Here is a 12,900-nt window from a genome sequence, read left to right as displayed (position 1 = left end):
AAATAACAAAAACACTAAAGATGTGAAAAAAAGTTTCACGTTAAAATCCTCCATTTGCCAAATGTTAAAAAGAAAAAAAACAAAAAACATTTTTTTTCCCTTCATAAAATTTATGAGCGGTCTGTTAAAACATACCTGGCGCACATGTGATACATGACTCAGCCACCAGGGGGCTTTACTGTAGAGCAGCAAAACAACAGAAAAAAAAAAAAACTGAAAATTTCCAAAACCAAATGTACAACTAAGCTTTAGATCACTGAAGGATAAGAGCACCTACTGCATGTTTCTTAGTTCATGCACCTACAGTGAGTTCATGCTGGGAATATAACAGGAAAGGAAGCTGGTTAGAGTAAAAGTTGCTGGGTTTGATATTTTTGGCATTGACATGAATATTTTAGTTTGTTTGCTTTACCTACTTTAGAAATGAAAACCTAATCTGTGTGGTGGTTTGTAGAAATACAAGCAACTACAAAGAAAATATATATAGGCACCAAATCCTGATTATCCAGATTATTGAACCTTATTCATTATAACATTAAGAAAAATATTTGTATTTGCTTTTATTTATTTTATCAAACTGTGATCAGAAACTGCACAGGAAAAGAGGAGAAAATACTCAGATGTGTGTTTTATCATTTTCTGTGATTCAGAGAGCTTGGAATAAAACGTGTTAACCTGTCAGATTAAATGTAACTTTAAAAAAAAAAACACAATTAAATTTTCATCAATTTTACACTGACATTTTTTTGTTTGAAACATCCAACTTTTAAACTGAAAAACAATTAGAAAAACATCCTTACAAATAATAATCTTTTCATAAAATCCCTAATGGAAAGACATGTTGGTATTCCTGCTGGAGAACATTTAGTCTTCTCCCATTACTGTGGTAATTTTCCTGCTCTTGTGCTTTTTTTGGTGCAGTGTTTTTGTTGCAGAATAAAAAGTTTAATCTGGCTTTGTAGAAGTTGTTCTGCACTTAACACTTTGTGTCATTAGAGTAAGGGGTCACATAGGTATGATTTAGTTTTCGGCACCCAAGCCAGTCTGAGGTGGTCCCAGCTTTATGGATATAATGGATTGAGCCAAAAGTCCGATCTGAATTCTGTCCAGCTGTAGCCACTGAGATGGTCGTCTGCGCATTTGGAGATGAAAAGAATAGAAGGAAGTTAATCAGAGGGGGAAAAATGACAGAAGCTACTGAAAAAAAAATACAGTTGAAAATTAATTAAAATTAAAATTAAGGCTGGGCAATATTGCTTAAAAATAAAATCTCGGACCAAATCCAATTTTCAAATTTAATTGCCTTTTTTCCCTCCATTTCTTTTCCTCAAAAGAAATTACAAAGGACACAAAATATTTTCAAAAACTGGCTTTGCATTTGACTTGAATTCAGTGTCTGAATAAATAGAAGCTGTAAAACACACATGTCAAACAAGAAGGTGAACTTCGGTTAGGCTGACATCACTCTGAACTCCTGAAACCCATTTCAGCATTGGTTAGAAAAAATAAAAAATCACATTTTCCAAAAATGAAAAATCCTCAGAAACAGAAAATTTGATTCATAAAATGGATTTATTGCCCAGCCTTATTAAAAAAATTAGTTTTTCGTTCATTACTTCTCATTACCTTCGTTTTTGTGTTTCAGTGTGAGGCTGGGACCTTTTCTCAGCTCTGCTAGAAACACCAGCTGCTCCAAACAGCTTGGCCCACCGCAGGCCGCTCTGACAGGGACTGTCTTCCTGGACGGAAGCTGTTGCGTTTTGGCCTCTGCGGTCTTTTTCCACTTCTCTCTCGTTCTCCCTCCCGTCCACATGGGTTTGAAACAAAGTAGTACTTTTATGATCTAGGCTGTCGTTCACAGCTTTTGCTACACTCTGCACAAAATCTGGCTTGTTTGACAAAGAAGCCAAAAGCGGATTCCTGTTGTTTTGCGTGGCCCCATAATCCTGCTTGCAGCAACTTGAACTCTGAGACCGTAGAAACTCCTGCTCTCTCCGGTGCGATTGACTGTTTCGCCTGCAGTATTCCGACTTTCTGTTGGCTTGCAGCTTTGGCCAACTGGTCACAAGCAGGGCAGAGCACGGCTGAGGCGGGAGAGCGTCGCGCTCCTCCGAACACAGCTGTCTTTGACTTAACAGTCGTGGCTCCAGGAGAAGATTCAGGTCAAAGGGCAGCACTGAGAGCGGCTGAAGGAGAAGAAGCAGCTCCTGGAAGAGAGGCTGACAGCGACTCAGTGACGTAAACAGGAACCCCCAGGTGTGGTAGTACGCAGTAACGACATCTGTAAGAAAAAAAACCCCCACAGACATTGCAATGGGTCTGAAAGAAGCTTAAAGTAAGAGTCAGAGTTTATGTGTCTGGTCTTGCTTTACTTCTAAACACCCAAATAACAAGGATTGTCAACCAGATACCACACATTTATCTACAGTAGTCAACATCTTACAATTATGTTGAGGTTTTTTGTAAAGCTCAAGATTGATTTGTGCTTAATCTGAAAGTATCTTGCAAAAGTATTCCAATCACTCCTTTATTATCTTTTTTTTTATCTTTTTGCATTTATGTTTCGCTGTAGAGATTCTAAACTTTGTGGCACATGTGACCTCAGGACAGCATCTCTGCCTGAGCAGACTGACCAAATGACTGACATCTGCTTACTGGCCTGGCCCATGGTGAAAATAGAAGAGCTGATTCTGTAGACTGGTAAGCTTGGACAGACTAAAAAAAAGCTTGTTCATCAATACCAGTTTAACACAACAACGCCTGTCCCAGTTCATTGGCTCACCTTTTTGACTCTGCAGGTGACTAAGCCAGAACTCCAAAGCTCTCAAGCTGCAAGACAACAAATAACCCCAGAAAGTACAGCTTGTATTTCAACTTTTCGTATGGTTCAGCAGAAAGAAAGTGACTTCGGGTCTTACTTGAGAAGGCCCATGAGGAAGGCTCTCAGTCTCATACAGTGGCTGGTGAGATCGGAGCACCGCTTTATTTTGGAAACGAGGCTGTGGAGGACCTTGGTGGACGGACCTACAGCAGAGGCAACAATATCTGTGAATTTATCCCTTCAGCATCTACAAGTATCCGGCCAGTCGAAGCACCGGGAAGCAAAACTGCAAATACCCATTCTTGTGGAGATCTCCACCACACTCCAGGAGTGATTGCGGCGCTGCCCAATGATGAAATCCAGCTTGTGGTCCCTCAGTCCGTCCTCTAAAATGTTCTGAATTGCAGGACACAAGTGTTCTAGGACGAGGCCAGCGATGGTGGGACTGTAGGAGCTGTTACCCAGACGCATCTGTACCGCCAGAAAAAAAGAAAAAAAAAAGGGACACAGACTGTGCTGTAATGTGTGTCCTGCTGCTGACACAAGTTATTTGACTCTTGAGCTGAATTATTGGCGTCATGCTTTCTCTTGGGACGTGTTGTTCTTGGTGCTTGGTTCTGCTGACTCACCTTTTCTTCTGGGTCTCTGCTACTTCCAAAATGAGCCATGATCAGATCCACTGCACTGCTCACAGCTCTCAGCAAACCTGGACACAGTGTACAAGAAACACAAATATAGACTTCTTTACAGTTGGCTATTTCTGGTAGCATTTTTATTAAAACTGCTTAAAGTATTTTTTCCATTCGTTTCTAAAAGCCAGTACTGTGCTGGGATAAAACCAACAAGGTTCTGACACAAATCTTCAAAATATTTTCCGATTATTGATTAAAACATATAAAAAAACCTTTGAGTGCTATCATTTTTTAGGTAACTACATCTTAATTTTAGAAGAAAAACAAAAGATTTTGGTGCTTTTTTTCTTCCTTTCTACCTTCATTTCTTCATAAATTCAGTTTGAGGAATCTGCAAAAACAGTAAGAAGATGAACGATAGACAAACAGATGGATGATGGACAAACAAACAAATGGACGTAACATTTAAACAGTCAATCACTGCCACTTTCAATCAGTGAAAATTGAGGTTTGAAAAGGTCAGCATTCCTTTTTCACTCCTTTGTTCTTTTCCATATTTATCTAGGACTGGAAAATACTTAACCAATTCCCGACTTATCTAGTCTGCATAGGAGCCCTGCATTTAAACCTGACAAACTACCTTTAGGATTCTATAATGTTCTTACTCGTTTTAAATGTGAACTCTATCTGAACACAGAAGAGTCAGTTTTCCATTTCAGTAGCGTTGCTCTTTTCTGTGCTTCGCTCTGCCTCTCGTCTTTCATCTAATGCAGAGTAGCCCATGCAAATGTCACGGTAAATTCTTTATGCGTGTTGAAGCTGCCTGCAGCGCCGCAACCGCTCTTACTCTTTGCTGCTGCTGCAGATGCCTCCGACTACGAATAAATGCTGTGGAAGAATCCGATGTATCTGATTAACTTTGCATTAAGTGGGGCTTGTGGTGGCACTGGGGCAAAAATGATTAGGTACGATTTAAATATTTATCACTGCTCCATCAGTTTGTGTTTCATCTTGGAGTCTGCAGTCTCTCTCTCTGTTTTTTTTTCTTTCTTTCACACACACACACACTCAGGCTGGGAAGCAGAGAGCTCAACCAATCCTGAGCAGGGATGGTTAAAAATAGGTCATGTTTGAGAGGAAGCCCCTTCAGGGTATTGAAGGCACTGCTGCAGCACGCTGAGGTTTTATGCTTTTTTTAGCAGCTTATCCCTGGCAAGATGATACCAACATTGGGCAAATTTTGTTGCAACCAATAGTTGTTCATTCTCATGTCTTCCAGATTCAAATTTAGCAATAGTCCATAACACATCGTTGATGCTTGTTTTTGTGCCTCTGTCCTGAGGTGACCCTCACCTTTCCTCTGCAGATGACTGATAGACATCGACTCGTATGATGTGTCCGGCGAGAGGCAAAAGTCTGCAGGCGGCCTGTCGTTCAGGATCAGAGACTGGCTGTGCTGACTCTTAGCTGGCTTTGGGATGAGCCTCTGTGGCTCATCGTTTTGCTTGGGATGCAGGTCTGAGGAGAGGAAAGTGCTTAAAGAGGAGAGGCGCGCTGCAGCAATGAGGGGCTGATGATGCTGGAGCGTCAGCTGTGATTGCGAGGTCTGGGGAGGCGACAGGGACGCTTGCAGGCTCGAGTCAGGTTTTCCGGGTGTTATGTGGGAGGGTTTTGAATGGAAAGCAGTTTTTTTGGGATCCTCATTAGTATTTTTGGATCCGAAAGTAACTTGGTTTGGCTCTGGCTGCAGGGTGATCCGGTCCTGACAGGTGGGAATCATAACTACGTTGGGCTGATTGTTCGTTGTGCCAGAGTTTAAGCTTGAGCTTTCCTGAGACTCTGCCATCGGTTTAAGATTAGCCTCTTGTGATGCTCTTTGGGACTTTGGACTCCACATGTGTCTACAGCTGAAACATTTTGGACTCGGAGTGCAGGTGGAACAGGTGCCAGAGCTGGACGCTGCTTCCAAGAATATTGGGCAGAGGCGCTCCACTGGGGACGGCTGGAGTTCGGACAAACACTGGCTTCTTTTCTCCGTCGACTTGGGTCCGTTCGGGGAGCCAGCAGGCTTGCTGCTCTTTTGGTTTAGGTACTGCTCAAGCAGGCCTCCTAGCAGTTGAGGCTGATACTGTGGCTTTTCTGCGGGGAGCAGAACGAACGGCTGGATGGGCAAAGAAGTCGGCCTTCGTGGCTTACTGCAGCGTCCCATTTCACAGCACCAAACACCTGACAGAAATTAGACGTTATCATCAGCGAAACACAGCATTTTAAATTTGGATTCTTTATTTCTTTTTCCCTCAAAAAGAAGAAGGATATCAAACTTTCTCTCCTTACCCTTGTCAGTGGCGTCGACATCATTGTAATCCCGCTCCTGAATCACAGATGGCTGGGTGGATTCAGCTCCTGTTTCTTGGCATTTGCTACTATGTGGGCTACGCTGGCTGCCGCACAGCGAACAAGGCATGTGGGAGAAGCTCTGGGTGCCCTGCAAATGTTGCTTCCTGCAGGGGGCAGCGGAGGTGGTGGCAACCTGGTGGTCGCTTGCCTTAAAGAAAGGATATGTATTTATTTACTAAGCAAGGTTTTTGTCATAACTTAGCAATTTACCTGCTGTAAATTTTTTTCCTAATTTTTACCTTATACTCGTAATGTGTTCATTCTCAACATGTTTTCCACAAAGAATCCTGTTTTTACAACAGTTTTCCTTTCTATAATAATTATTTTTCTTAAAAATATTTTTGTAGCAAGGGCTCACTGTCAAGGTTAGCGTTTTTGCTTTAGCTATTGTTAGTTCAAGGTTGCCATAGATGATGCATTACCCAGCGACTGCAGATACCTAAACGCAAAACTGCATCTAATGTGTTGCTTTGTTAGTGCAATAAATGTTCTTCATTTGATTTTATTTACGTGCAGTTTAACAGCCGAGTTATAATCTTCTAGAAATGAATATTTATGAAGTATTTGCTAAGTTTCACATCATGAATCTGACATGAATGAAGTGTTTTGATGTTGATCTGTGTTTCACTGTGGAATTTCGAATCTAAATATCTTTTTACACACCGACCTCCATGTTTTCCTTGGGTGCTCCTTCCTTTTTAGAGTCAAGAGGGGCCAGAATGGTGCCGCTTCTTCCAGGCCCTTCGAGACAGCTGGTGAGGCTAGACCAGGCGGGGCTTGGCGACTGGGATGAGAGGTCACAGGTCACCAGCTTGTAGTACTTCTGGTTTGTCCCCATGGCCAGCGTGTCCTGACTTCGTATGCATGCAACCAGATCTGTAACCTCCAGCGCAGAGAGACCGGGAGCCGCCGGTTCCTGGGAGTAAAGGTTGCAGTTTGAATCTAGGCCGGACGGTGTCGGCTCAGCTTCTTCTCTCTGGGCCTGTTGAGGAACAGGCTGGAGATTGAGGAACACAGACCCCTCAGATGACCGACAGGGGTTGACAGCAGGGCTGCTGAGATCCTGAGGTGTGGCAGGATTGTTGCTTTTGTTGTAGATGGTACAGAAGTTAACCAGGACGCCGTCTGAGCTGTTGCAGGAGGAGTCACTCGCGTCTTCTGTGTGAACGTTGGGCAGCAGCTCCGGGGAACATTTGTGCTCCGTGTAAATGTTCTCTCGCAGTCTGTCTGAGTCCTGCTCCAAACAAGACAGAAGAGCGATGCCAGATCTGCTCACAGCACAACCCCGGCATCCTGACTGCAGCGGGTCCATCTGGTTAGACAGCCAGTGTTGGTTCCATCCCATTCCCAGCATTAATCCTTCATTCATCCATTCGCTGTCCACGTCCTCATGGAGCAGTGCGTCGCTACCGCCGTTGCTCAGCGACCAGTTGGAGTTTCCATGCAGCACGAAAGAGGAATCCTCGCGATACCTGTGGAGGTTGTCTCCATCGCTGTCTTCGTCCTCCTCGTCCTCATCCAGATCTGGGTTGGGAATGAACGAGTTGTGCGAGCGCTGGGTGGTTGCAGCTCCGCAGTTTTCCTCCTTGCCGTTGGAGCCCGTCTCTTCTGGCGACGAGTTGGAATCGTACCTGCCGCTGCTGTCGCTGGTCCCCTCTTCCTCCACCCGATCCTCACGGAGACTGCTGTAGCTGCTGGAAAAGGGCCTCCGTCCCCCCGTGAAGCAGTGTTCTCGAGTGAGCGTGTCCTGCTCCGGGAGCGACACCGCCCGGGTCAGACCGGACGAGCACAGCCGGCTGGGCCTCTTGGCGGAGCTGCACAGGGCCTGGACCGGAAGCTGCCAGGTGGGAAGCTGCACCACTGGGAAGTGGCACGCTAGCAAGGCGTGACCCGGTAGAGTGGACGCTCCGATCATGCTGTCTCCACGTTCCTAAAAATATTCTGCAGAAGTAAAACACATAAGGGTTTTGATTTGGGGAAAAAAAATGCTGAGGTTATCCACACTTTTAAGCCAAACGAGTTATCTTTAAATAGCTTGTACTGGTTGTTTGCATCTCGATTAGAACAAAAACCAAAATCTTTGGATCAGCCTTTTAAATTTTCATTTGTGATTGAGATCAGAAGGAAAATAATCCTTGTGAAGCTGCTAGGATTGTTTTTTTTCCTCCCAAACCTCAGATCTGTGACGTTGGTCTGTGATCTTTGGGATTTAGGGTTAGAGTGCGGGTTTTGATGTCTTCCATGTTTTTATGTCTTTAATGTTTTTAATTTCTTTTCTACGTTTTAATGATGTAAAGCCCCCCGGAAAACGTCCCAGTTAAACGACGTTTAATTAAAGTTCTATGGGGTTTAGAGTCCCAGTTGACGGCGTTTCAACTAAAAACCTAGAGGTTGGAGTCCTTGTCAAACTGTGTTTTTGACTAAAGTCCCTGAGGGTTAGAATCCCAGTTAAACGACATTTAACTGAAGTCCTAAAGGGGTTCGGGTATGGTGTTTTTATCTTTTTTTTAAAATATCTTTCTCTTTCTCACTGTTTATTCAATGTCACATGCTGTTTTTATTTTAATTATGTAAAGCACTTTGAAATGCCTTGCTGCTGAAATGTGCTATACAAATAAAATTTGATTGATTGATTGATTGATTGATTGATTGATTGATTGATTGATTGATTGATTGATTGATTGATTGATTGATTGAGGTGTCAAAGCACCTGAATTAAAAACGGAGTAGAAAGCAGGCTGAAAAAAAAGTGAGAGATGAACACTAAGCAGAACTACAGGATGCTGCTATCGCAGTCTGCACCAGACCTCAAACTCCCTCTGTGATCTGCGCCTCTGGGCCTCAGCCGAGTGTAGCGCTCCATAATTCAGTCGACCACTAACAAACCCCTCCTTTCTTTTCCTCTCCGTTCGGACCAACCACAATCACACAGTTAGTCAGCTGCTCTGTAACTAGGGCAGCTGCACTGCAGAGATGCTCCGTCGACACTGCTGACAAGTAAATGCACCTTCACATCTGGTCGGCCGTTTACGAATTTTTACGTTGCAAGACGCAACAAAAAAGAAAAGAAAAAAACTGTTCTTTACCAGGTTCTAGAGTTGATTAAATATAAAATCAAATGCACAACAGATTACACACTGTCACTGTTAATTAAAGAAAAATGGACCCAAATTAGTTACAATGCCTTGCGGCTTCCATAGGGACTCAGCAGGAATGTGATGCTGATAATCAAAGACGTGAGGAAAAAAAGATTTGTGTTTGCAAGGTTGTGCCTAATTCTAGAGACTAAATATTAAGTTAAAAATGTCATAAGACAAAAAAAACTTAAGTTACGTGCAAATTATAGTATTTTTAAAAACTAAAACAAAAAAACCCCCACAAATGACATAATTACAAATCAACATATTTTAAGCAGAAGATACTTTTACAAGTAATTTATAACTTATGAAATTTATACTTACAGTAGATAATGTGTTTTTATGTTAGATCAGGATAGAGTACTTCCAGCGCCAATTTATTGTTTGCTGCAATTGTTTACTGAAGTAAAAAGTCTTATGCAGTAAAACTACTATTAAAAATACTTTTTCTTTTACTCAATTAAGTGTAAGTGGTTACTACCAACCTCTGCTTCTTTTTAAGATAATCTACATTTGCTCATACATGTTTGTTATGTAAAAAAATAGACGGATTTATCGTATCCCTGCTGATTTGCAGTAGAGTTTGATTCAATTAGAAAGAAGTAGGCCAGCCACCGAGGAGGACTGGAGAATTTCTGGATCCAAGTGGATCAGTCCCGCCTTCATCGGGTTGCAGCACAGAGATGGCTGCGATTAACTGGACTCTGGATGTCTGTCGCTTCATGCCAGCCCTTTACAATGACTGGAGTCAGTTAAATGGAAGCAGAGGCCGAAGCCCGCTGTGATCATAATGTGGCTCGTTATCTCTGATTTCAGCCTCTAATGAGACAATTTCATCCCAACTCAAAATGGTTTGAATTTACTGTCTAATATTGAAGAGGATAAAAGCGGACTTTAGAGCAATTAATTGTCTGAAGGGATGTTTGCCTGACGGGTAGGGGAAAGTAACTTCTACGTTACTTTGTAAAAATGTTTCTTGAACATTTTGTCATATTATAATCACAAATGATAGTGTTAGACTTTGAAGGTAAGCTCCCCAGGCTGAAGTCTTTTGCAGCATCTAAAAGATTTTCCACCAGGATTTTCCGTAAGTATGAATAATTTATGATGATGCCGCCACCGTGTTTCAGTGTGGGAATAGTGACATGTTCCTTGTTCTTCATAAAACTTTTAGTAATATTTGCTAAAGAAGAAATGTGAATTGTTTCCCATGACTTTTACTAAAAGCTATCTAAAAGAAGTTATCTGGATATGTAGACTTTTTTAGATTTCTAACTATTTTTTTTTTTTTACTTTGTCTTGTATCTGTACATTTTCACAACCATGTATTATTTCTTTTACTGTGCATCAAGACATGTTAGCTTTCAGAATTACATTTAAAAGTCACTCACATAAGTTCATAATTAAGAGGAAGTGTGCATTTTTAATCAATTTTCTCCACCAAAACATTAAAAGCGATTACACTACCCAAATGTCTAAATTAAGAAGTGATGATTGAAAAACATAGCACACCTAATGATTTTTAATTTGGAGTGCTTTAGTCACAACATTCCTCAGTGATCTCTTTGGCTTCGTGATCGTTCAGGATATATCCACTTTTCCTTAAAACAATTTTGGAGTTATAAAGGTTTACTTGGATTTTTAATGCCCAGCTCACTCTAAAATGTCCTGCCTTAGTTGCAAGGATATTTTAGCCAGGTTTGACATCTAGACCTTAATTATTTTCATTATACACCTTTATTTAACCTTTTTTGTATAATTAACTAGCACATTTAACTTGTTTTCTGAAACAGAACTGCCTTATTGTTCTTCACTAGGAAATAACCGTTAATTTTAAAACTGGAAAATTCTGTGCACCAATTACATTTTCTCACTCCTGCAGACCAGCTGCTTCTCTAACACCTGATGTAATTATAACTGTCTTAATATACAGCAAAATGCTTCAAAATGGCTAATTGTAATAGTAACTTCCACTTGCGGTTGATCACACACATGAGTATCTTTGAGATAGATTATAAGAGCTAAGACACATAATTCCTTTAAATGCACCAAGGATGAGCTTCCTTTTGGTATTTTTTCTTGAGTTTTACTGAAATATGACACTCTGCAAACATGAGGCGTTTATCATAAAAGGTATATTCCGCCGTTATTCTGCCCTGATTTGAAAAGCCAACACTTAAAATAAGTTGTGTTTGTTTTCCACCAGGGTTTTATAAGTAGGGCACCATGATAGATAAAAGAGCGTCTGTGCACACATGCATAACCAAAGCATCCATGGCAGCAGCATCATATCTGAAGCAGCTCGGATGCACAACAATTTACTAGCATTAGAAAACAAAATGATTTTGACAAGAAGAAGCAGATAGCAGCACTTATACACCAATGCATTAGCAAAAAAGAAAAAACCTACTTGAAAACGGCCGTCAGTCACAGTAGATGAGCGCCTTCCAATTGCTGATTCCTCATGAAAACATTTTACAAGCTTGTTTCTCTTCCAGGTTCACACAAAACTGTATAGTTTCTTAATAATAAAAAAAATAGTGCTTCCACTTTTAAAATCTATCTACGCTAACTGTGTTGGAGACCCACATGAAACCGGTCCGGCATGTAGATGCAGACACACACGATCATCTTCGGCCCCCACGCCGCCACATCAGCACCGCTCAGGCTGCCGGAGATGTTACGTCACGAGGTCTTCAGCCAATTAGAAGAGAGAAGAAAGACTGCTGCTAAAAGTATCCAGGACACAAGGTAGGATAAATGGCAACACGTTCTTTATATGAATAGAATAGAATAGAATGTAACCACCGCGTCGTTCAAAGCGTCAATTAACCATCAGCATAACATTTTGAAGCATTTACTCACCACTGCTTAATATTTTAACTATGTGAAGCAGAAAAACAATTAAGTTTTAAAAACCTGAAATGTGTCAATAGAAATAATTTTTCAAAAATCAATAAATGGGGGATGAACGACGGACGGACAGACAGACAGTTCTAAATGGGGAACTGAGTGGGGAAACGTGTAAAACAGTGGTCCCCAAACTACGGCCCGCGGACCGGATCCGGCCCGCCTCCACATTTGGTCCGGCCCCCTGAACAATACCAGAAAGCATTCAGATTTTTTTTTTTCATATATTGTATTTTCCGGTTTATATGTAGATTTTTCTTCAACCACCAGGGGGCTCTTTAGCAGGAAGTGTGTCCTGTAAACTGAGGGTGTTTTGTTTTGCATGGCGCATTGCTGCCATCTGTTGGACTTTTAGGGAACTGTTCGACTTTTATGTTACGTAATCAGTACGGTTGGTAGCGGTAGAGCAGATGGACACACGTGTCTGTTATGAACGCCGCATTCCGGTCGAGTTCTTCGAAGCAATGCCTGTAAGTAGCAGCTTATACTTCAAAATGAGCCTTTATGTTAACATATGATAAAATAAGTAACTTGTTTATTGAATTAGCTTTGGAAATAACTGCGGGCGATTTGATTATGTGCTACGTCATTGCTAACTAACAGGCTGCTAAGATTTCTCAGGTCGTTACGTAGCATTGCCGCTCATAGCATTCTGAGGTAGCTGTTGTATCAGTTGTACTTCTAATGTGTGTAACTGAATGTAAAACACTTAATCTGTAAGCTGCTCTGAGTTCATCCTGAGTTGTTTGTGTTTTGACAGTTTAACTCCATTCTACATGGAAATAAAGGAAGAACTAATTAATCCTGACTCGTGTGAAAGGAGTTTGACTGATAGTTTTGGTATAAGACACGATAGCGAGACCATTACAAAGTGAATCTTTGGAAGTCAAAATTGTAAATAAAAAAAGAAAGCGCCCATTAAAACGGAATTAGGTTTTAATAGGGAATTGAAATTTGAGAATGTTGATCAGTTAAATAGCATTGAGGGGAAATGCTATTTAAC

General features: G+C 41.4%; 1 protein-coding gene across 2 annotated transcripts; it reads right to left on the bottom strand.

Annotated features, from left to right (window-relative positions):
- Positions 1-39: 39 nt before the first annotated feature.
- On the bottom strand, positions 40-11,666 carry LOC103473664 (iporin). 2 transcript variants are annotated; one of them, XM_008424062.2, is made up of 10 exons: positions 11,398-11,666; positions 6,518-7,791; positions 5,788-5,998; positions 4,807-5,679; positions 3,451-3,527; positions 3,118-3,292; positions 2,919-3,024; positions 2,783-2,829; positions 1,627-2,281; positions 40-1,132 (listed from the first exon to the last, which is right to left on the bottom strand). In XM_008424062.2, the coding sequence occupies exons 2-10, from the start codon at positions 7,763-7,765 to the stop codon at positions 1,021-1,023; spliced, it is 3,504 nt and encodes a 1,167-aa protein (XP_008422284.1). In that variant the 5' UTR covers positions 7,766-7,791; positions 11,398-11,666; the 3' UTR covers positions 40-1,020. The 2 variants fall into 2 exon arrangements, with proteins under 2 accessions (XP_008422284.1, XP_017163399.1); XM_017307910.1 differs by lacking the exon at positions 11,398-11,666 and having other exon boundaries at positions 6,518-8,123.
- Between the last annotated feature and the right edge of the window lie 1,234 nt (positions 11,667-12,900).

The sequence above is a fragment of the Poecilia reticulata genome, linkage group LG12 (genome assembly GCF_000633615.1).
Source record: "Poecilia reticulata strain Guanapo linkage group LG12, Guppy_female_1.0+MT, whole genome shotgun sequence".
In the NCBI taxonomy this organism is placed as follows: domain Eukaryota; kingdom Metazoa; phylum Chordata; class Actinopteri; order Cyprinodontiformes; family Poeciliidae; genus Poecilia; species Poecilia reticulata.
This window is presented reverse-complemented; position numbering and strand designations above follow the sequence as displayed.